The sequence below is a fragment of the Vitis riparia genome, chromosome 10 (assembly GCF_004353265.1).
Source record: "Vitis riparia cultivar Riparia Gloire de Montpellier isolate 1030 chromosome 10, EGFV_Vit.rip_1.0, whole genome shotgun sequence".
Classification (NCBI taxonomy): domain Eukaryota; kingdom Viridiplantae; phylum Streptophyta; class Magnoliopsida; order Vitales; family Vitaceae; genus Vitis; species Vitis riparia.
Genome location: NC_048440.1, coordinates 656,382 through 681,252, shown reverse-complemented (window position 1 = coordinate 681,252; position 24,871 = coordinate 656,382). Strand labels below are relative to the sequence as shown.

Here is a 24,871-nt window from a genome sequence, read left to right as displayed (position 1 = left end):
TAATTTTTTTTTGTATAAGGTTAAATAATAAATAAATGTATACTTAGAGTATAATTTTATCAAAACTCTACTTTAAAGAATTTCTTAAATCTCTCATGTGATTTAAGGTTAATAGGACAATAAGTCATTTTATAATTCTCTATCCATTTTCATCTATTTTTTGAAAGTATCAAAATGCTTGAATTCTTTGAAGTGGATCAAGTAATTTTTTGAAAAAAATATATATTCTATTTCTTCCTTAATTTATTAAATAAATTGGAAATATCATATGATTTATTTATTGTTTTATAAGTGAATTTTATCATTTAATTTATTATAATGATTTTGGAGACTCTGGTTATCCGTGACTTGGTCAATAAGGGATAAGTGGGAATAGTGATGTAGTGCAACTCTAGCTAATAAGATTGTTATTGGCATTTGGTATATTATTAATTGGAAACCATTTTGTCCACTAGTAAGAGGAGTATTTTGAGGCTACCCACCTAGTACAAATCCCAATATTTTGGCACAATGTTAGTGGACTAGAGTAAAGTGTTTGTTTGTGAAATTATTTTGAATATGAATTGATCATGCAAAGTGTATTATTTGGTTCAATCTTTAAATTGAAAATATTGAACTTTTGAAGAAGTGATGTAAATTATTGAATTAAATGAGCTTGCTTGCTAATTGATTTTTATAAAGATGCAATATTTCTCATGATTTAATCTTTTACTATACTTGATCCTCCTTATTGAATTATTTGTTCTTACTGAGTTGTCAAACTCACCTTTCTTTATTATTCAATTTTTAGTATCAAGTGATATCAGTGAGGAGTGATAGGAAGAGTGTTTGATTATAAATTGTTTTAAATTTGATTTTAATTAAGATTTTTAACTTAAGACTCTTTTCAACTCTCTTTGTTTGAGAATTCTTGTTTAAGTGTTTAGAAAATCATGAAATTTATTGTTCAAATATTTTAAATAGTTATAGTTTTGTTTTAATTGGGACCCACATGGGTATTGGCTCCCTCAAAATCCAATTATGCAGAACATCCCATCACATAGAATCAACTACACTCCAGTACCCTATGTAAATAACAACAAAACACTATGTCCTCAGATATGTGAGGGCTATCAACTTTTTAAGACTACCTCTACTATCCTTGAGTTACAGATCTTCCTACTGTGTGTTCAACTAACATGTTCTAGCTCTCAAAAAGCCTATGTCAAGTCCACTTAAGAAACAACTATGACCATAGTTTCCATAAACACACCTCTTTAGGATCACCTAAAAGGACACTCTGTCTTAATTTCATGAGATATCATAGTGTCTCTATTGAGAATATCTATTGTTGTTGACTTCCATTAACGGTGACCCAATCCATAGGAAATATATGATTAGCTTACAATCTCACTTGTAGGTCAAAACCACTATTAACGTGCTTCATTATTTATAGGTCAAAACCACTGCTAATTATAAGGATAACTTGTCTTGGTCATTAAGATGATTTTCCCATGACAAATGTATTAGTGTGTAAGATTACACATTGGACAGGACCTATGGTGAATCATGACATTAACTATTAGTTAGTCATAATTCATTAAGTTGCTATGTTGCATGGACTCTCAACCTTGTAAGGATATTGAAACTATATTGAAATCAATAGGAAACTTTGACCTATGGATGAGACCCTAAGGTGATGATATATTCCCTATGGATTAGGTCACTATTGATGGAGGTTGGTGATAACAGGTATTTTCGATAGAGGTATCATGATATCCCATGAGATTGAGACAACATGTCCCCTTGGATGATCCTAAGGACACGTGGTTAGGAAAATTATGGTTGTGGTGATTTTTTAAGTGGAATTTAGCTTATGCTCTTTGTGAGTTAGAGTATGTCAGTTGATCACTTAATAAAAGGATTTATAACTCAAGAATTAGAAAGGTGATCTTGTGAGGTTGATATCATAGACCATGTTAGATTATGACACTAATTCATAAGGGGTCTATATGTAGTGGATAGTAGGTCATAATCCCAAGCTTTGCTTCATTGTAATGTCATAGGATACTAAAATGCAATTAACTTTCTTTAGTAGTGTTGATTTAACTTCAGAATTGGATTATGAGAAAGTTAATATTTTCTTATGAGTCTCAGTGGTCCTTGTTTGAGCTTTTGATTCATGATGGAACTTTTATTTTAGAGATTTTTGGGTTTGTAATTCATAAATGTGCATAAGGGTACTTTAATAAAATGTAAGGTTGGTATGGATCTTATAAATAGACTTTCTAGATTAGACTAATGAATTAATAGGACCCAATAAGGTTAATTAATTAATTAGGACCTAAGTGGGCTAGATTAACTAACCTAAGTCCAAATCGGCTTAAGTCGCTTAAGCTCACAGGGAAGTCTATATAAAACCCCTTAAGGATTTAGGGGTTCAATTTTTCCTATTGTTTTCTAAACTTCAAAGAGCAAACCCTAACCTCCTCTCTAGAAAGAGAAGTTCACCCTTTTCTTGTGTCAAGATCCTTGAAAGAAGAAATTAGGCAGAAAATCATTGGGTTTCTGAGATCTACGATGCCTACAAACTATCTTCATTAGATTGTATTCGATCTAGGAACATCAAAATCATAAGTATGAGTTTCTATGTCTAGATTTATGTCATATTATGGTTTTTGTTATCATATGTTTATGCTATATTAGTCTAAAAAGCCTAAGATTAGATATGAATGCACCCTATGAGATCTAGGGCTAGGGAACGAAGCAATTCAGGGTTACCAACAGTATCTAGGTCATATTATTAGTACCTTAATCCCTAGGCCACATTTTTTATACCTTAATAATTAGATCATATTTTTCGTATCTATGTCACTTTTTTGTACTTTAATACCTTGATAATTGCTTATAAATTAAATAAAGAAGAGAAAGATATGTAAACTCTATTCTTATAGTGCTTCAACATAACATGGACTATATCCAGTCTCCTTAAGCTTCAACTGTATTGAAAGTTTCACTAACAAGGCTTTCAATCAAAGTCTTCAAACTTTACACTTGGATTATTGTTCTTAGGGGCCCTTACAACGACAAGACTTATAAAAACAAAGTCTTCAAACTATCTTCCTTAGACTATAGTTCTAATGGACATTCTTAAGAGATACCTCACTCTTGAACTTCATTAAGTAATTCCACACTTAGTAATATTTTGCAAAAATTATAGTTGATGTAGAATAAAATCTTAGTACAAGTTTAGGCTCAAGTGGATACAAGATAAAACTAAGATTGAGGTTTACTAAGATGAAATGCATGTTTTAAAACAAGGTGTACTCAAACACACTCACTTAAGGCTTAAATAATATTCAAGAATGATTTTGAGTTATTTCTCATGTAATATACAATGAGCATCGAGCCTATAAGTATGAGTTGGAAGCCAAAACTAGTTATTAAAAACTGTTAAGGCTCAACCCGTTAACCATCTAGTAAATTGACTACTAGTTGTTGGGGAATAAATGCATTAATAGGTAACTATTAAGCCCTAATAGCTCATATGATCAAGTAACCAATTTAACTAGTCCTTGATCGATCAAGGTTTCCACCTTAGTCGGTTGAGATAGCCTTTTGTCAAATTGTTTTATTAAAATTCTCTTGAACCAATTGACTATTTGGGTCAAGTGATCCATCGCTTTAGTCAACTAGTGGTCAAACATACAAAAAAAAAAAAAAAACATGAGAAATTGACGTACAAGTGGCCTTTAAAGGATCAAATTGGTTTAATTAGAAATCTTGCATGTCAAAACATGAGTTTTAATCCTTAAAAGAATCAATCTTATTTTGTAAAAATCATTAAAAATGTATAAAAGAATTCTATACTTTATGAAACTTTTGTTAGAATAAAATTTCTTAGGGAAATTTGACTAGACAAACTCCTTAACATTTTAGAAACCTTTTAAACCATGAATGACATAATTAAAGGTGTTTTTCATTTAGAAAGATTTTTCATCCAAATTTGAAAAGAATAAAATTGATATAGGCGCTTGGATGAATTAAGGCAATTTAATAAAATATGAAACATAATATGATCCTAGTGTGCCAACAATCTTCCAAAGAGATCTTAAAATATTTAAAATACCATCTCTTTGAAGTGTTCTCCTTCTTTTTAATTTCCTTTTGAATTGATATCTTTTGGATTATTTCATTGAAAATCTTTCTTGCCTAAACACACTAAAATTATACTTGTTAGTTCCAAATCTTATTTTGTAATCATCAAATCATGATGAACCAAACCTTGGTTTAACAGATTTTTGGAGACTTCATCCTTAAAAATTTTATTATGAGAGTCTTTTGAAATCATAATCTAAGTGTAAAGAATTTGAAGGCTTTGGTTTAAAAATCTTGGATTAGTAAAACCCTTAATGTAGTTGAAACTTAAGAAGAGTAGATGTAGATCAAGTTGCGCTGAAAAATTATAAAAATATTGAGTTTGCCTGTCTTTATCTCTTCTTCGTATAATTTATAAGTATTTATTTATTTATTTATTTATTATTGTTGTTATATTATTACATATAATTGTCATGTGCATTCATAATTGTAAAATTTGTAAAAAGTACTCATTACCCAATTTAACCCCAAGTGATTACCTTAGGTTCATTAGCACATAAACCTAACACCAAGTTGGCATCAACTACCTCATGAGCTAAATATAAAAAAAATAAACTAAAAGAGTTTTAACTTATTTCCATTGTGCTCTAGATAGAAATGAATACAAAGATATGTCAATATGAATTGACTAAGGATATATGAAGACTTTTAGAAATAACTTATGGGGAACCAATTAAGTTAAAAGAATCAAGATAAATGTCTATGCATAACTATGAGTTGTTTAATAGGAAAGATAATGAGATAATTGTTGAGGTGTTTACTAGGTGCATAGGTGTTGTCAATGGTCTTCAAGCATTGGGAAAAATCTACACTAAATAAAAATAAATGATAAAGATTTGAGGTCATTGCCTAAGCAATCGGAAACAAAGGTTACTGTGATTCAAAAAGCCAAAGACCTCACATATCTACCTTTGGAGTAGTTTATAGGATCTCTAATAATACATGAAATCACCATAAAAAAACTATTAAGAAGTGGAAAATACAAAAGAAGAAAAGAAGTTCATAGCACTCATTGCATGGGAATTTAAAAATTCATCAAGCTTGGAAGTAGCAAAGAAAGAAGCCCCATGCTAAAAGGGAAGCATTAAGCATGGAAAGGAAAAGTAAGATATCATTTACTATAAGTGTAAGAAGCAAGGGTACATCAAATGCAAATACTTCTTATGTAAGAGTACCACAAAAAGGAAAAGTAGAAGGCAACGGTGGAAACATAGTGTAATAGTGATATGATAAAGACTCTATCGAAAAAAAATATGAAGATGAGATTGGCGATAGTGCTTCATGACCTTAAAAGATAAAAAAGATGAGGTAAATTCTTCCTTTAGTTATGAACCAAAATATTTTTGAGTGAAAAGGGGCTAATACAACTTGTTGTATTTTAAATTGAGTACTATGATACCTATCCTTAAGAAAACCCTTTATGAGTTTTGAAAAAATTATTTACAAAAATAATTTTGTGACGTAGAAAACATGTTCCAAAGATTTATAACAGGAAATAGTTTTTCAAAAACTTAATCTCAAAATAGATCGTGTTTTAGAATAAATTTTAGATGTTTTAAAATTTTTAGAGTATTTTAAGAAACAATTGAAAATGGAGGGATGTTTTGATAACTTTTATTGTAAATGAGTGTATAGTGACTTAATAGTGAAGAGGCTAAAGAATAATTGTTTTTAATAATGGTCCTCAAAAATTATTTTTAAAAATATTTTGAAATAGGCCCTCATACCTATTTAGCAATATTTTCAAAAACCGTAAATATATACTAATTTTCTTTTTTAAAAACAAAATTTTATTTGAGAACTTAAATATGAACAAATAGTTTTCTTTATAGACTAGCTTAGAATGAAAAAAATTGAAAATATGCAAAATAATTCAAATTTGTTATGAAATGTGACGTATTTTTTAAGAACAAAATATTTAGAAATTATTTTTAATTAAGATTTGTTACATGGGTTATTAAAGTTAAAACAAGGCCGGGTTGGCATCATCTTCGAGGAAGGCAACCCACGTAGCGCGCGAGAAAAGAAAGAAACAGAAAAAAGTCGGAAGAAAGAGAAAATCAAGGAACGCATGGGAGAAGACTCAGCTGCAGCAACAGCCTCCATCGACTCCTCTAATATTGGCTTCAAGGTTTTTGTTCAGGGTTTTTTTTTTTTTTTTCATTTTTTTTCTTTTAATTTTTTTCCTCTGGGTCTATTTGTTTCCGAGGAAAATAGTAGCTGATTCAAAGGTTTGCCCTGGAAAAAGCGACTGGTTATATGAGGTTATTCAATTGGTTTCAGGATGAAAATTTCTCTTGGGAGAATACTGTCCTTCGTAACAAATGGAGATTTTATTGTTAATAAATATTTATTTATCTATTTTTGAATTATTTATGGTATGGTATACTTCTAGGGTTTGGTCAAGTACTGAGGTGGGTTTTTTCTTTTGCAGCTTCTGAAGAAGCACGGATGGAAAGAAGGGACGGGTCTTGGCGTTTCTGGACAGGTTTGTTCTTTGCATTCTTTAATTAGCTTGATTTTTTGTTGTAATTTATTTTAGGTTTGCTCTTTGTTCATCAACTAGTTTCATGAATCTGGCTGGTGTGATTTCTAGGGTTTTTTTTTTCTTTTCGGAGGAGAGGAGAGGGAGGGAGGGGGGTGTTGTTTGTTTTAAATCAATTGACTGGTTAAATAGGAGTGTGGGAAGCAGGTACTTCTTGGTTTCGTTAAATTTTAGGTTTCAAATTCATTGAACCCTGGAGATTGTCTCAACCTTCCTAATGCTGATAATGTAGGTTGTAGTTTGTGTTGTTTGCATTGGTGCATGAAAATTGGCATTCGATTATATTTTTTTATTGTTGATAGGTAGTATTTGATTATATAATGCAATCCTTTTCCTGGTCTAATGCTTAGGAACATTGTTTTTCTCATTCATTGATATCACATGCATAGTGATGCCAAAGGCTATGAAACAATTGATTCAGCTATAAATTATGACTAATATATAAAGCATCTTGTGAATCAACACAAACTTGAGCAGGAACAATAAGTTTTGGTTGCTTATATCTATTTTCTTTATTCTTCAAAGGAACAATACCTGTTTGCTCATGTGGATGGTGGATCCAAAAGAGTAAAACAGATGGGTTTATATGGTTTGTACAATTATTTGGTAACTTCCTTGGGCTGCTATGAAATTTCAGTATGAAAATACAGTTGATTAAGTTGTTAGAAGCTGTTGTTTGATTCCTGGCTGGGAAAACATGGAATCTGTTTCTTGCTGCATGTTTTATATTTTGGCAATTTTCTTTTGAATTAGTTGTGTTGCAGTTTGTCTCTCTTTGATGCCACAGACTTTTTACCTAAATAGAAGCTAGTCTGTGGAAAATTTGGCTAATTAGTCTTTGGTGTAACCAGGGTAGGTTGGAACCTGTGCAAGCATATTTAAAGAAGAATAAACGAGGCTTGGGGGCGGATAAAGTAAAGAAGACTGCTGTGGGATCTTATGAAAGTTTGCCCTCTAATGGGAAAACTGACAAGGTGAGTTTAATTGGCTTTATGAGCAGACTCAAATTTCATTTATTCCTTTTGTTTTTTGGGAGAGAGATTTACTAAAGGCATATATAAATGAACTGCCTAGAAAGGAGAAAAATTGTTAGTGAAGGTGATTATTACAGAACTTCTGAAACTAAGGAGAAAAATTGTTAGTGAAGGTGATTGTTACAGAACTTCTGAAGCTATGGAAGAAGAAATATACAAATAATCTTCTCTCAGTGGAGAAGAGGATTTGATGGAGGGATATGAGTGAAAAATGATTAAAAAGCATGAGTTTCATGATGATGTAGCCAAGTAAGTAAGATATTTCTTGGGCTTGTGTAAACATGTATGATTGGTTGCATGTTTGTGTGTAGGCATTTGATGTATCCAACTTCCAATCCTTACAGAGTTTTAAACTAAACATTGACAGGTGTTTGCTTCCAAGCCAAATGGGGATTGGGGTGATTACCTGAGGTCATGGTGGAGGATTCAGTAGGGCTTTTCTTAGCCTATTGGTCCCGAGTTGCTTATAGAGATGTCAATATTAGCTTGGGTAGAAGATTCTTTTTTTTTTTTTTTTGGGCAAAGGTTTTAGGCGATTAATAGCCTAAACTAAAGGTACATTCAAATGTTGTTCTCTCTTGTTTTTTTCAAATGAAGAGGGCAACTCAAAGCTTGAAATCATGGATCTCTTAGGTGATGTGTTTTTTTGTTCTGATGGATCCCTTAATGTGCAAAACGGTTGGCTAGCTAAGAGCTTCTTTGTCAGAGGTTTTTGTTGGGGACAACTTGAGTGTGGGAAGTTTAGGCCCATTGTAGCTCTTTTTGTTCCTTTTCCTATTTTCTTCTTTTGGTTTGGCTTTTAGTATGGTTGCTCGTCCTTTATGGCATCCTTTTACTTTTCTTTTTTTAGTAACTAAGGTGGGATATGCCTCTTGTTTTCTGTTATTCAAAACAAAAAATGACAGTAGCTTCTATAAAAAATTAAGGACTTTTTGGGACTCACCTTAAAAAATAATGACTTTTAAAAACTCTTTTAAAAAATTGAGGTATTAAAAAATTTTTACTACCTCAAATTTTAAAAATTCTAAAGTTAATTTTTGAAGATATAAGATAAGTCCATACTTTTTGTATAAGAGTTAATATATTTTATATATTAGTTACCATTATTTTCTATTTTAAAAAACAGAAAGCAGGAAGCGTATCCAAAGGAGTACTGTGTTCTTTTTTTTTTTTTTTTTTTTTGGGGTGGGGGTGTGGATATTTTACTTTGTAATAGGAACATTTAAAGAAAATAACCCAGGGAATTCGATCCTAGCATCTATCACGTATCAGATGAACCTGCAAAATGCATGTAGCCAATTTTCAGAAGACATGGACAACTTATAAAGAACTTATTTGCATGGCAGATTTGATATGCCTTCCATGTGGTACTTTAGTTCAATTTGGGGCTTTTACTTATGCTGAGGATAAGCGACCTGATTTATTACATAACCCGAAGATTTGTGATGGACATAAATGATAAAACTGACCCAATTAAGCAAACCTAACATGCATAACTTTTTAAGCTTAATAAGAGCTTCTATGCTCATTTGTGTTTTTTTTTTTCCAAAAGATCTTAATATGAAATAGGGGTGCAACTCAGGTGAGTTCAACCCAACCTAACTTGAGCCCAACCTGATTTTGGGTGGGCTTGGGCTGCCCTTTTTGCAATTTGGGTTGGGTTAGGACAAAAAGAAAGCCAGCCTAAATTGAAATTGGGTTGAGACATTGGGCAACCCAAACCGGAATTAAGTATTTAATAATTTTAATTAGATAACTATATTTATTATCTATGTATATAATAAATAATTAAGTTTTGTATTATATTTAATTAACTAGTATTAATCAAATTCTTAAAGTTAATTATAAATATCACTAGTTAAATAATTTTTTTTTTTTTTTTTACTTATCAAAAAAATTATTATTTAACTAGTGATATTTATAATTAACTTTAAGAATTTAATTAATACTCACTTTATCTTGTGTAAAAATAGATAGATTAACTTCTTGTCTATTAGAATTAAACATTTTATCTTGTTCCACATTATTGCATTAGATTTATTGATCTAATGTTGATGAGATTAACTGATGTGGTTATTCTTGCACATAGTGAAATGTAAACTTATATGGACAATATTCTTTGGGCTTGTTTGTATGTCATACATTTTTTTTTTTTTTTTGTTTGCCATCTTTTTCCTTGGTGCAACTCAACCAACCCAACCCGATTCTAACTCATACATTTTTCTCTAACCCAAGCCTAATTCGATTTCAACCTGATCTTGGGAAAAAGGATCTTGGTTAAGCTTGGGTTCACCATGCATTCCTAATATGAAACTAGGAAAATGTTGCTTTTCCAAGAATTTTCATAATTAAACTTTTTCAATACCAATATTATCCTTTGAAAATTATAATTTTGACTTTTACTTTAGGTAAAACAAAAAACAAAGAACAGGAAGCTAATCTCAAATGGAGGCTAAGTAATCATGACCATTTGATGTGTGATAGTTGGATGGTGCAAGTGATTGGTCCATTGTTTAGCATGAGACAATTGTGTTCTGATTAGATGTCTTTATTATCTGTACAGTCCCTAACTAACTCATTTAGGCTAGGCCTTTTACTGAGTAATTAATTAATTCCATCGCTGTTTATTTTTCCAGGAACATTTGCCTACAAGAAAGAAAAGGAAGACTGTATCTAAAAGGATGAAGAAGATGTTGGAGGAAGAAAAGCAGTTACAAGAGAAGGAATTTGAGCGGGCCTTTTTTAGGGAATTCTGGCCAGATAACGTTTGATGGCAAAATCCTAGATTGTTCTTTCATTTTTGAAGGTTAGAATTAAGAATTCGTACTGGATGCTTTCCTTCCTTTCCAATTCTGGCAGTTAGCTTCTTATTTTGTAAATCCTTTCCCCATACCAAAAGAATAAGAACGTTGTTATGATCAAGGAAAAACTATAAATGTTATGTACATAAGAACCTGAATAGGATGATCTTGCAATGTAAAGATATCCAGTGTGTTGTTTACAATTTACAAATTCAGTGTTCTCAAAGCAGGTTTCATTTCTTCTTCTTCTTGGCATCAGTTTTGATAAGCTGAACAGGAGCTGCAGGAATCCTAATCCACCATTCTCGTGCCCGTCTCACCAACTTGTCACTGCTGTCTTTCCTCAGGGGCATCTGCCTTGTGAAAGCCTCGACGAATATTAGTGTGGTTAAGTATCTGATTGGCAAAAATGCAAGGACAGCAGCCATGAAAACCAGCAACAAAGCAATCCTATCTGAGGCCTGGAAGATGCACAGAAGATGAAATATCAGGCAATGAAGCATTTTCTGGAAGAATTGAACTTCAAAAGATCTTTAAAGGGATAATTTGCTCATATGAAGCATAGAATGCACAAAAAACAACAAAAAAGATGCTTCTTTACCATACAATGGATCCTGGTGGATTGATGTTTGCAAGTCGATATTCTTTTTCATTGAGTGTAAAAATGGTAAGAAAATTGGGAAGGAAATATGTCGTGAAAATTAATCTTGACACTTGAATTTCTAAACAAATTTTATTCCTGAAAAATAACTAAAATTGTTTTTAATAACTGGTATCACGGACTAATTTTTGGAATGAGTTTGCCAAAAAGTCGCTAAAACTGTCCCTATAGCTCTGGCATTCATGGCATTTCAAATGGACTTCATCTGACTGCCGGGATTTGAGCCACAACTTGGATTAGTTTGAGGGCACTCCCCTAACAAATATATTGAAATCTGGAACATAAACACCGGACTTGTTTGGGCACAATAATAACTGCAGGTATAATTGGGCAGAGTCTCTGAACAGAGTGCTTTTTGGCTCCCATCAGGAAAACAAGATGGTTAATACTCCCAACCAGTTTTTTTTTTTTTTTCCTTCTAGTTTTGCCTTGGAATTGCACATGACTATATTTGCTTTTCTACCAGAGTTTACGGTTTAGGGTTTAGAATTAGGACAAGTACCTGCGGAAGCATAGCAAATACGAGAGCCCTTATTTTGAGAAGAATGATATTCCCAGCTTGAATTATTCCTTCAATTTGAGAGACAAGTTCCTGCAATGCTAGCAACAGCTCAACTGCATTCCGATGAGGGGGAGGCATTACTCTGAAGGCTTCTAATGGTTTCCCTTTGTTAAAGTGTCGGCACCAGAGCATGAAAACTGCAAGAAATACAAAAATGGATGGCAATATATACCTGATCCACCCCCTGTACATCATCATTCATTTTTGCTTCAGATTCCTTTCTCTGTACAAGCAATGACTAAATTTTTGTTTTGTGCAAGAGGGAATCTAAAATGAGAAAAGGAGGATCACAATGACAGACCACCAGTGGTACATTGATGGTGTGCATGACAAAGAGACGATGTCAGTTAAACCAACCCAATTAAATTATTTCAGACATTGGATCCATCAAACTATTGAAGAAACTAAATAAAAAAAATCTATTCAATCAAGCCATTAAAGAAATAAGTTTAGATACCACAAACTGAAAGGAAAGGAAAGAAATGGCTGTTAAAGATCACTTGCATTGATGGAAAGAAGTCCAGAAAATATCATATTTGGCCTACTGCTACCAAAGTTCACTTTCTCAGGTGTTTTAATGGATTCCAAGTCTTCAACTAGTAAATCATATTATGTATTATTTTGTATTATAATTTTTTTTACATAATGACATCCAGATACAGGAACCACACATACACACACACACTTATGTATATGTATAGACATTTATGTATGTATGTATACACACACACACACACACACACACACACACACACACACACATATATATATATATATATATATAGGCATATATGTATGTATGTATGTATGTATTTGAATAATTAAGTATAGAGCAATATAAAACCAATTTCATGAAAGATATTAGGTTAAAAAGAGGTAAATATAGATATTTACCTTGGCAATAAATGAATTTTCATACAGTTACATCGTTTGTTATCTTGTTGATTAACAAACTCAACATCCACATTCCAACTACATCTATTACTTCGTTCTCTGTTTGTAGGGTCGGGATGGAATTTTGGGTGGGGGGGAACTCTCTCTTCTAGTGTTTTTAGATAAGACTAGTGAAAGGAGGCTTTTTTTTTTTTTTTTTTCTTTTATTTTATTTCTTTGCATGATCCAGTACACTTCCTGTGTACTGCGTTGCACCCCCTTTTATTAGGTGTCTTTTTTTTTTTTGGATCAGAACCATTTATTAGGTGTCTCTTAATATATTATTTTTGCCTATAAAAGCATGTCCTTGTCTGCTAGAATAGTTTTCATCCTAAAATCGGGGAAACCTCAGAACATTATTGTATTGATATGCATGGATTCTTTCAGAAGAGACTGAGACTGATAAGGAATAGTAAAATTTCATTTTAAATGAACATGCAGTTTAGTTTAGTTGCCAGCAGAAAATACAGCAAACTCCAGTCAAAGGTGAGTTACCTAAGAATCACATAGCAGGTCAACAAAAGAAACACTGTTGATTTTACAGGGTCTTCCCATGAGGCTAGCAGTAGGAGACGCTCAGCACATTTAATTACCGGGAAAAGTAACTCCTGCACGGAAGAAGGGAAAAAAAAAGCTCCATCTTTACAAGCAAAAGGATAAGTTCATCAATAAACTATTGAATTCCTAAGTTACTGAAAACTAACAATCAAAATCAAAGTGGGTTGTTAAAGAAATCTACACTATCAAGCAAAATAAACTTCTTATGCATGTATGTGCACAAGGTTGCATGCATTGGGGCTGTATTAACAAAAAAAAGCAAATGCTAGTCTACTCTTAGCCATCTGAAATCCAAATCATGAATCAAGAAAAATATAATGAGCTGCAGTAACTTAAAGGAACAAAATAAATAGATATATAGTCAAATAGATTCATGTGTTTGAACTGCAAGATCATTTCACAGCATTATTGCTTATTGGACCTATTGCAACGCTTTGCAAAGTTTGACTTTTTGGTTGGCTAATTTATTTCAAATTTTATCTTTCACGCTTTAAGTGAAACAAGTCTAATTTTTATTTTTTATTTTTTATTTATTTTTCATGGTGATAAAAGTTTTTGATATCACTAAATTTTTATCTACTCCCACACAAGTGCAATTAAATCTACAATTGAATATATTTAAACACTTCTTCCTAAAACTTATTGTTGCCTAGAAAATGTAATAAAAAGAGAAATCATTATTTACCTTCATTACTGCTATATTTGTATCAATTCCCTCCACTTTCACTTGATCTACAGTTGCCTGTGCAGCTTCAGCCCTTCCCTTGTCCCATATGGACTGTTTCACTGCAATTTCCAATGGATTTGTCTCACCAACCCAAACATCTCCAACTGGAAATATTGCTTCTCCACTCATAACTGCCTCTTTCTGTAAAATGAATCCATGTCTACTAAGTGTAAAAAGTGAAACCGGAAATATTTTCAAGTCCTGTCCTGCATATGAAGAGCCAAGAACATCATCTTGTGTAGCACTGGCATTCAGAAGTGCTAAACGACTATACAGAGCTTCAGATATCAAATCGCCCCCAGGAAGACTTTCAGCCAGGTTAAACACAAGTAAGCTTTTGTATTGGGATGAGAAAATGTGGAAAGCTTCTCTCACTGCACGGTAACGGAAGATGCCTAGAATTGCCCTTGCAAGTACTTCTGACTGCTGCATCTCTTTGAGGTTGTACTTCCTAATGAACTTGTGCACATGCAGGATCTCAATACAAATATCCAACCAATAGTCCCGGCGCGAATTGCTTTTAAATTCAGGGAACTCCAAATAAACAGGCTCTGATCTGTAAGAAATTAAAGTCAGAGGTAGAGTAAATTCAAGATCTATACTAAAAGTCGTGAATCATTAATGTCAACAGAAAACATACACAGATATTGATTTGTACATCACGGCTCTATCAAATAAACGAGCACCCAATGGTCCAGTTAATTCAGGCTTTATGACCTGCTTCATGTCCGTTGCCAGATCATATCTGGAAGCTTTGTCGTATAAACCAACTCCCAGGGACTCAAAGTACAGATGCATAATTGGTTAACGTCAACCGCCCTGGAAAAAAACAGAGGTTGGTTAAAAATGAACACTGTTTGTATGGGTGTTTGATGGGAACGAACATCAAACTCTTCCAATTAATTTTAGGACTCAAAGCAGTCAGTAACTAGGCTGTACATATTCAAAAGCATGGTTGCTTCCAAATTTTATTCTTCTATCATAGAGAATAAAAGGTGCATCAAGTGTTTACTAGACTTGAACATTTAAAATTACTCAGATAAGCATCCTGGTTTGATCCAGCTCATTGCCAGTGGTCACCCAGATCCATGACACTTTGAACAGGATAAATTTGCCCACTTCTTGTGATTTATGAACACTGTTGCCAAGTATCAACAAAGAAACATGGCTGCATTGCTCCTAAAACAATATTATTTGAAGACCATCTGAGTCATAGTTCAGAGAAATATCCATCCGATTTGACCTTGGTTGACATCATCGAGTTATTATCTAATGGAAATACAAATTACATCTAGAGAAAGTAACTAGAACCAAACCAAATGAGGTCACACATGCACAATCAGAGTTATATCACTAGACAAATGGCTCTAAATTTACATGGACATCCAGATGCATAAATATCATATAACTTGCCCTACTTTCAGCAACATAAAGTAGCTCACCAGGCCAGGCAGAGATTCCAATATGTTGCAGAACTGGTTGAGTGGGAACTGTACCATCAATGTCTAAGATGATCTCTCCCTCAACAAGCTGAAGGTTGGAAAACAAAGTCGATCCTGATGCATTTTTTGCACTCTTGATCACCCTGCAGTAAGGAGCCATTGATTTAGATTAGTATTGAAAAACTTTTATATAGTTAGCACCCTGTAGTAAAGAGCAATTGACCTGGATAGGTATTGAGAAACTAATAATAATTTATAAAATCCAAAAGAAAGAAGTGTGGTGCTTCTAGCTTAGATAAGTATGGAAAACTAATAATTATTTATTGAGAAACTCTTTGGCTAAGTGGGGTACTTCTAGCTTAGAAGATTTTTAAGGGGGGTCTCATGGCCCTTTAATTTTTTCCCCTATGATCTTTGCTTTGGATTCCAATGCTACTTGTGGGAGTTTTCATCTGTTTTTTGTTTTACTTTCCCCTGATGCTGCTTTGTTAGCCTTTTTTTGGGTTTGTTTTATGTTCAATCAGTGGACATGGTTTAATTCCATTAAGGAAAAAGGAACAAAACATACCCGTAAATGTTTTACATTTTTTGGTCTACATCCAGTGTTCCATGGTATTAATACAAAAATGTTTAAACCATCATACTCATCACACTGCAAAGTCTACAAGATGGTTCTTACCATTTGGAGTGGAATTGCACCAGCAATGCCACAGAGTGAGCATTCTAGAAGTTAAGGAGGTCAATTAATTTGGTGAATTCAAATAAATGGAAAACCACAGCATTACTACAAGAATTCAAGTCTTTCAAGTAGAAGGCATGAAAATAATTTTTCTGTTGTTTGATCTGCATCAGGTTTTATCACCGATGTACAACTTGCATGTAGAAGGGGCAGTGAAAAAAGTAAACTGAAGCATGATAAGTACTGGAAGTGTTTCAGTAAAGAATTATTTACTAGAAACTTAGAGATCACGCTCTTTTTCCAAAGCTTGCTTGCAATCTTGTGGAATAAGTTTGCATTTTTTCATCCCTTTACTTTTATAATTTTGTCCCCAAAAAAAAATATTTTCTCTGGCCATTTCTCTCCTCCCTCCCCCGCCCTCCCACCACCATATTAGCTACATATTTCTCTTATTTGATTGGTTTTAGATGCAATTCTGAGTTATAGAGCTTAGATTGATCGCGAGCGACCAAGGTTCCCAAAACCCTAAGATCACCCTACTTAAAAAAACCTTGTTCTCTCTAGTTTCTATACCTAAGGTTTGATTGTGGAAACCCCTAAACTTGAAGCATTTGAATTAAAAATCAAAATTTGCATTGTTATTAATTCAGTTTCCTTGATTTAATTCCATCTCATAAAACTCAATTTGCATATTGTTTCTCACTTTAGGATTTAAATAAAAGCAACTCATTTGACCTAGTATTAACAATTTCCATAGGTCAGTCCTTGAGGATGATATCTGGAATACTACAAAAGTCGTAATAACTCTTTCTTTGGTTTTTCTTGGGCAAAGCTACTACATATTTAGGCTTAAATATATTGGTACAACAAGAAAACAGGTCACTTAACCAGAGTAGTGTTCACATGACAAAAATGCCAACTGAAGGTCCAATGAAGGGGAGAAACAGCCAATTACCAGGGTTAGTTGACTAATATTTTCATGCAGCATTAAATTTCTATATGCTCTTTCATAGTTTTTTTTGAACTTCATTTTGTATCTAAATACATGTAATTTATGTTTCACATCATCTTTGAATCTCTTCTACAGTTTGAAAGGCCATTGCCTTTACAAAGTGTTTGCAGCACATTTCCAATTTGGGTCAACTAAAACTAGTCCACTAATGAAACTTTGAACCACTGATATAGAAACAACAACTCCACCACTAAGAAAGTAATTAATATATATATATATATATATATATAGTATAAGATGAACGGAAATTTCTAACAATTAATGCATAGAGAGGAGCAAAATATTGAGTTCTTGTTCAAAATAGAAATGCAATAGTTTGAACTAGTAACCTTGATAAACATTTTGAGTTCATAGAACTTCTCCAATCAAAATTTTCTCTTCCTTCCATTTTATTGAACAAGTGGGTAAGTCAAAGATTAAGTTTATGGTCAGTAATGGAAATAATGATGCTTTGTCCAATCAACTCAAATACGTTATATATGCAGCTAAAATATGAAATGTACATCCTAAACGATGGAGCTTTGAGACATGCGTCTTGCAGACTTAAAGTCACTTGATAATAGAACACCCTAGTTGAACAAAATTATGAGAAAAGGAGGAAAGAAATAATTAGTCGGTATAAAGGTGCTAACATTTGGGATGACAAGCATCATAAAATGTTACAGTCAAATCATTAACTATCTTTTTAAGAAGTAAACTTTCAAATAAGTTGGCACAACAGTTCCACAACATAAAGACTAGAGTTTTCTCAATTTGTACACTTCAGGGAGCTAGATCATACTTGTCAAGGCTCCGGAGGTACTTGTCATATATCAGAAAATGAAGTCGATGGCATGAAGAACTTGTCAGTGCTTCAAAAAGATTGTGGACAGTAATTATATCTGCTATAGCAGCACAAGCAGGAGCTATTCGTGCAAAAGCTTCTGGTCCAACAGTTTTCTCTTCATCAACCTGATGGCAATAACAAAATGAAGTATAATTTATTTAATTTTAGTGCTAGTATAATGGGATGCTAGAAGATCATTACACAGTCTCCTATTTGCTCATATTATCATTAAAAGACAAAGAAAATGATAATGAAAAAATAAACCTGAACAGCCGTATTTGTGGAACTTGAATAAAATAGAGACCAGCCATCTTCATCCTCTGCTTGCTGATTACTGCAGGAAGTAGCTTCCTACGATTGAATGCAAATTAAGATTTCCATTTCCAAACCCAAAACAGTAGATTTTTTTTTTCCAAGTTGAAAAATATAACTAGTAATGCTGGAAAAATAAAAAACAAATAACAAAAATACTTTTCTTTCTATAAGTAACTGCCATATATCTTAAAGCTATCAATGGACAACAATTGATATGATGCCTCACTTTAGTTAGTGGTTCACTTTCAGCATCAGGGGCCTCCCATGCAAGCATCATGTCATACGACAAACGCCGGAACTCATTATTACTCAAATAATCTGGTCCTCTAGATGCCTGGAAGAGTGCTAGATATGAGCAGAACTCTAAAAAGTTCCTTGCATAACTCAGAGGTTGCTTAACACTCTCTGGTAGCTCTCTCTCAAAACGATGCTGTAATTCTTGAGTAGGGATTTGAAGGATTCTGCATTTACAGAAACCATTTGATAAGAGGGAAAAAAAATGCATTCCCGAAACCAAATACCACTCTGATTATAAAACTGCTTCAAATCAATGACCAAGTTCTCTTTTCACATATCAGGATTCAATGGTAGCGAAATAACATAGCTCCTATAAATGCTTGGAAAATATTAGCATACAGCATATGATAACTACTTTCAGCTTATTAATGCCATAAACAGTTTTGGGATCCAAAGTCTGGTGTATTATCAAAGCTTGTACCACATCATCACATAGAAGTGTGATATGCACTGATGCCTACCAACAATCTCAATTTAGATTCAATACTGACAATAAATTACCAATTCTATTTTGTTCACATTTTATTTTTTCACTTGGGTGGAATGCAGTACTATGCCCATTCCATATATGGTGATCTGTCTCAGGTTTATAAGAGTTGTTGTGTATAATCATACACATGTATTAGACTCAGCCAGTGTCTCAACTGAAGCAGCCACTCCAACTTCCTTACTGGTTATAAAATCCTCCTCACTTTTTGTTCAAAGTATCCAGCCAAAGTGGTTTGAAAATCTGTTTGTTTGTTACAAATTCGGGATCATATCACCTCAAAATCACATTGAATTTGTCTCTATCAATATGTGTATCCATCTGTAAGTTTCTGAATTCTAGGCTACTGTACTCGGGTTGCAACACCAATAGTCCATGACACAAAACGATCATGCAGGGCAAATAAAACAGAATCCGAAGTTCAATGTAATGGTAGGGTTCCTATATGTATAACCCTAGCATTCCATCAGAGATTGATGTAAAATCAATAAATACTGATTATTGAATGGATTGAGATGAAAATGATGCTGAAATGGAATTACTTGGAACAGCGGGCGACAACGGAATTGGCGAAAGCGGAAAGGTTAGGAATGAGATGATTGGAGGTATCGTCATTCGGGGGATCGGCATCGGATGAATTTCTACTGGCGCGGCTCAATAGGGATTTCCATGTGCTGTGTTGGCTGCGAATGAAGCTCTCCAGCGTCCCAAACTTGTTCTTGTTCTCCGTTATTTCCGGCATTGCTGTCTCCAAATTCACAGATTTCCAGGTTTTTCTTCTTTCAGGTTGTGATATTTGGTTTTGTTGTTCCTCCGTTAGCGCCAGGTCTCAAGTTTCTTTACTCTGGGGCAACCGGGATTCGCGATTGCTTCGTGGATGGGGATTCCTTTCAGACGACGTCGTTTCACATGCTGATGGGCAGAAACGGAGAAATTGGAACGGCGTCGTTTTGGCACAATAACTTTCAAAAGCATAAACATTTTTAAAAGACGGTCTCCAAATACAACATGAATGCCATAAAAACTAATTTAACTTTTATTTTTGCTTTTCAGAAAAATGAATTTTAAAAATACCTTATTAGAAACAGGGATAATTTCTTTTATATCTTATTTGAGTCTTGACCCTTGAGAAAACCCAAAGCCTACTTTTCAGAGCGTGATCCCATGCTTGTTACTTTACCTTCCAATGTAACTTCTTCCAAACGAGGCCTAACTTTGTCCACAGAAGGAATTTTAAGCCTTGAGAAACCCCTGCCGTGCATTGAAACACGGTCGTTTTACCAAACGGAGAAGTATCATAGACAACGGAGAAGCAAAACGACGTCGTCTGGCAGCCAAGATTAGGGTTTAGAGGGGTGGATTTTGCGGAGGACATCGCTAAAGCCCTACCTGAAGAACTGAAATGGGTCAAGTTGAAAGCAATCAAAGCTCCGCGCCAAACAATTCCCAATCTCGGCCCTCAGATTCCCTCGACGCTCTAATTGCAGGTGAATTTCTTCGAAATTCAATCACATATCTCACTGAAATTGATCTCTTATTCTTAATTTATTGTAAAACAAGTGTCATATAATCATCTTCTACATCTACAGAAGCTGCAGCATTTGGTGACGATGAGAATGAGGTTGGTCCGATTCTTTTAGGGTTTAAATTCAAATATTTTCTTTTTATTCCCATTTTGAATGACTTGAATTATGCATTTTGCAGTCCCTTGACGCTAAAGCTCAGAAAGCCCTAGAATGCCCTTGCATAGCTCATCTACGGAGCGGTCCGTGTGGAACGCAATTTTCGGAGGCTTTCGTCTGCTTCCTCAAAAGCTCTGCAGAAGAGAAGGTAATTTAATTGAATGCAAGTGATATTAGAAACACTGCATGTAGTGATAAAAATGAAAATGGCAATGGATGATTATTGAACATTTCAAAGGTACATCAAGAGAAAATGGTATGAATCTAAGGCCTCTTTGGACATGTTTTCGGGATCAATGTTTAAAAAACAGTTTTTGGGAATTCTCGATAAAAAACAGTTTACTGACTTATTTTCTATGAAGGTACTACATTTATATATAATGCAAAGGTTATAAAAGTATTATCATATTTTCAATTATTTTTCAGAATAGGGACAAATTCTTAAAAAGTTGTTTTTAGTAAAAAAAAAAAGTTGTCAAACTTGTTTTTTATGTTAGAAAACTGTTAATTGTTCCAGAGAGCAGAAAATCATTTTCAAAAATAGTTCCCAAATAGACTGAAAAGGTTGATGAATAGAAAAGAAAATTCAGGGTACTACTAAAAGAAGTATGATCGATTTCCTTTCCAACTTTTCCTCTGTCTTGTGTATTCTCAGCAGTCAAAGAGACCTTTATGGATTTGGGGGCTACTAATATGCAGTTTTGTAGTCTTTTTTTTAACTGTTAACTGTTAACCCATTGCCTAGTGGTCTAAGCTTTTGGTTATGGGCTATAATATGGTATGAGAGTTGTGGTTTTTGGAGAACCCAGATAGGAGAGAAAGTGGCAAGTGAGGTGGGGTGTAAGTGTTTGTTGGCTTGATAAGTTTTGTTGGTTCATTATCTTTTAGCTTAATCTTTTAGGTTAACTAGTAGTTTAATATTTTTTGGTTTCATTTGTAACCGATGCTATATCCGTGCAAATGAATCTCTCCTCCTTTGGCAGAACCTTCTATCAAACCCCTGGTTGTGTTGGTACTCATTAGCAAGTTGAACTGGTATGATCTGATTAGCTCCAAAAGTTGCCTGAGTTTTGCAGGTAGTTTTTGCCCTGTATTGCTGGAGTGGGCAATTGCTTTTCAGATGGAAGCGAACTGCTATCTTTATAGTTTTTTCTTTATAATCTCTTAATTTTTTGAAGAGTTACTAATGTGTTGTCATTTTCTCTCTTTGTAGGGCTCGGATTGTGTGCATCCATTTGTGGCTTTGCAGAACTGTATCAAAGCTAACCCGGACGCATTTTCAAAGGACATTTTGGATGATGATGATGAAGTCAAGAAAGAGGAAGAACCAACCCAAGAATACAAAATCATCCCTCCCATCTGGGCTGCAGAAAAAGGTCCAAAACAGAAACTTTGAGACGGAGCTTTCTTCTACTTATTCTGCCCTTTTTTTTGATAGGTTTTAGTTATATTTTGTAGAGAATATTAGCCTCTCACATTGAAAGATGAAAGGAAGATTTATGAATATTGATTGGTCCAGGAGGAATAAAGAAAGAATATTTGTTGGATACATGTTCTGCAATGCAGCCTGAGATTTATGATTCAAACATCCTTATATATATATTCAACAATTAAAATTACAGTGTACAAATTTTTATGCAAATACACTAATGAAATTTTTTTAAGAATCTCCATCTTTTCGTGCATTTTATGCCTACAAATGAAACTCATTTTGTGTAAACATGATGAAATATTCTATGCTCATTGCTTGCTTTGGAATTTAATGCACATTTTGGTGGGAACATGCATTTGCATTATTGGGATTTGCAGGATGTAGGACTGTGCTGGTGTTTGTCTAAGCAAAACATTAATGAAAAAAGGAAACAGATGTTTGGGAAATATGTTTTGCCAAACCAGCTTGCTATTGATACTTTTGAACACAGGGCTTGTGACACCTTTAGTAAAATATTTGTCAATTGCTCCTTAGTTGAAATGAATCATGTGCAAATCTGCTAAGAGTCATCTTTTCCTTTATGAGATGCAATCAGCTTCTATGAGTGTGCTTTATTCAATCATCATGTACAAGATTGTGAGCAATGTTGATGTCAATCTTCTTGTCACAATATAGTCTCATAGACTCTTTTATGTTCACTTGTAGTTCTTTAAGTAGAATCCTTTTTTTTTTTTTTTTTTGATAGGTAAAAAGATTTCATTAAGAGCCAAAGGCTAGAGAAAAGGCATACAAGGAGTATACCAAAGACAAAGAAGCAAAAAATAAAGGGACAAAACAAACATGATCCTTACTTGGTGGCTAGCCAGTCTACAAAATCTATCAAAGACAAAGTGTGTTCCTCTATATACACCCTAGCCCAATTCACAAAGTGTACAAAAAAATGGATTTAATGTCTTGATCGTTTCTCTCCATATCATCAAATGCCCTCCTGTTTCTTTCTCTCCAAATGGTCCACATCAAGCAGAGGGGGGTAGCTCTCCAAGCTTTCTTCCTTTTCTTGCCCACAAAGGAACCATGCCAACCTAGGAGGTGTTTTTTTCACAGAGGAGTGCATCACCCATTGTATCCCAAACAGGGAGAAAATTAGAAGCCATAACGTTCTGGCTTTCTCGCAAAACAGTAGAAGGTGATCTGTGGTTTCCTCCTCATATTTACACAAAAAGCATCTGTTGGGGATGCTCCAACCAAATCTCTTCAGGCGGTCTGTGGTGAGCAACCTATTCCAAGCCGCCTCCCAGCCAAAGAATCCTTAGCCACATGAGTTCACATATCCCTTAAGCCATGGATTTAAACTCAACTTCTACTCTGGACTTAGTCATCGTTGACTTATATTTAGCTTCTTCAAGTCATCAAAGTACCTCCAACAGATGTATGACCAGATGTTGACCCATGATCAATAACCCATCCAACCCAATTTACATTAGTGAAGGTCTTAACTCTTAAATGATTATTTCTAGAAAATGTTAAACCATTACCAAGAGTGGCCGTTAGACACCTTAGAATCCTCTATATATCTTCCATGCAACATTTTAGCAGTGTGTGCATGAACTGGCTAACCACACTTACTGCATAATCTATGTTTGGCTTTGTATGTGACCAACAAATCAATTTCCCAACCAGCTGTTGGTATCATCCTTTCTTAGTAAGAATTCCTTTAGATGTAGCTTCAAGTTTGTGGTTCTACTCAATTGGAGCATCAATTGGTTTGCATCCCATCATTCCTGTCTCCTTAAGCAAGTTTGAACCATATTTTCTTTGTGAAATAAATATGCCCTCGCTGGATCTTGCAACTTCAATTCTGAGGAAATATCTTAAACAAACTAGGTCCTTAATTTCAAACTCTCTAGCCTAAAGACTTTTTAATGACTTCATTTCATCTAGATCATCATTAGTGACTATAATGTCATCTAGATTATGAGTGCAATGATTTTTTTCTAAGACAAGAACTTGATGAAGAGTGTATGATTTCCTTGGCTTTGGCAATTCCAGAATTTGAGTAGAGACTTGATGAACCTCTCAAATCAAGTTGTGGGCAATTGCTTGAACAATATTTTTATTTTTATTTTTTTTCAATTGGCAAACCTTTCTTCTTTATTCTCTTCGAAACTAGGAGTAAGATCTATGTACACTTTTTCCAAATTGCCATGGAAAAATGCATTTTTCGCATCAAACTATTGCACCAGTCAAGTTTTGCTACCAGAGATGGAAGAACTCTTATTGTGTTCATCTTTGTAACTACTACCAAAGTTTTTTGGAAATCTAAACAATAAGCCTCGCCTTAAGCCTTTCAATGGAGGTATTTGAACTTGTATTTGATATTAAACACCCACTTGCAGTCAACTATTTTCTTCCTGTCCAACAATTCCACTATTTCCCATGTGTTATTTTTGTAGGTGTCTCCTCTAGAATTGCTTGTTTCCTTTTAGGATATGTCATAACCTTTTTTTGTACATTCTTAACAATAATTTCTAAGGACAAATTGGTAGTGAAAGATTTATAAGATTTAAATGGTGTAAGAAAATAATATAGAAATAGGGGCCTAGTGCAAGCTCTTACGCCTTTTCTAATGGTGCTAGTATATCAAGATTAGTATCAAGTTTTGGATTGGAAGGTAAAGATTGATACCCATCCAATTTTGGATTGGATGATTGATAGTATGTGTGTGTGTGTGTTAGAGAGAG

At 33.8% G+C, this 24,871-nt stretch overlaps 3 protein-coding genes across 4 annotated transcripts; 2 read left to right on the top strand and 1 right to left on the bottom strand.

Annotated features, from left to right (window-relative positions):
- The first annotated feature begins 6,130 nt into the window (after window positions 1–6,130).
- On the top strand, window positions 6,131–10,720 carry LOC117923799 (G patch domain and ankyrin repeat-containing protein 1). The gene is made up of 4 exons (XM_034842254.1): window positions 6,131–6,268; window positions 6,572–6,625; window positions 7,534–7,656; window positions 10,353–10,720. The coding sequence occupies exons 1-4, from the start codon at window positions 6,209–6,211 to the stop codon at window positions 10,485–10,487; spliced, it is 372 nt and encodes a 123-aa protein (XP_034698145.1). The 5' UTR covers window positions 6,131–6,208; the 3' UTR covers window positions 10,488–10,720.
- On the bottom strand, window positions 10,592–19,863 carry LOC117923797. The gene is given in 11 exon segments (XM_034842251.1): window positions 10,592–10,978; window positions 11,681–11,924; window positions 13,169–13,281; window positions 13,917–14,514; window positions 14,599–14,750; window positions 14,752–14,777; window positions 15,401–15,543; window positions 17,873–18,042; window positions 18,182–18,268; window positions 18,459–18,693; window positions 19,559–19,863. Coding segments are annotated over 11 exon segments (2,196 nt in total). The 5' UTR covers window positions 19,759–19,863; the 3' UTR covers window positions 10,592–10,750.
- Window positions 19,864–20,211: 348 nt separating this feature from the next.
- Window positions 20,212–22,247, top strand: LOC117923798 (mitochondrial intermembrane space import and assembly protein 40 homolog). 2 transcript variants are annotated; one of them, XM_034842253.1, is made up of 4 exons: window positions 20,212–20,503; window positions 20,606–20,637; window positions 20,721–20,846; window positions 21,682–21,904. In XM_034842253.1, the coding sequence occupies exons 1-4, from the start codon at window positions 20,419–20,421 to the stop codon at window positions 21,727–21,729; spliced, it is 291 nt and encodes a 96-aa protein (XP_034698144.1). In that variant the 5' UTR covers window positions 20,212–20,418; the 3' UTR covers window positions 21,730–21,904. The 2 variants fall into 2 exon arrangements, with proteins under 2 accessions (XP_034698144.1, XP_034698143.1); XM_034842252.1 differs by lacking the exon at window positions 21,682–21,904 and adding an exon at window positions 21,912–22,247 and having other exon boundaries at window positions 20,234–20,503.
- Window positions 22,248–24,871: the final 2,624 nt, after the last annotated feature.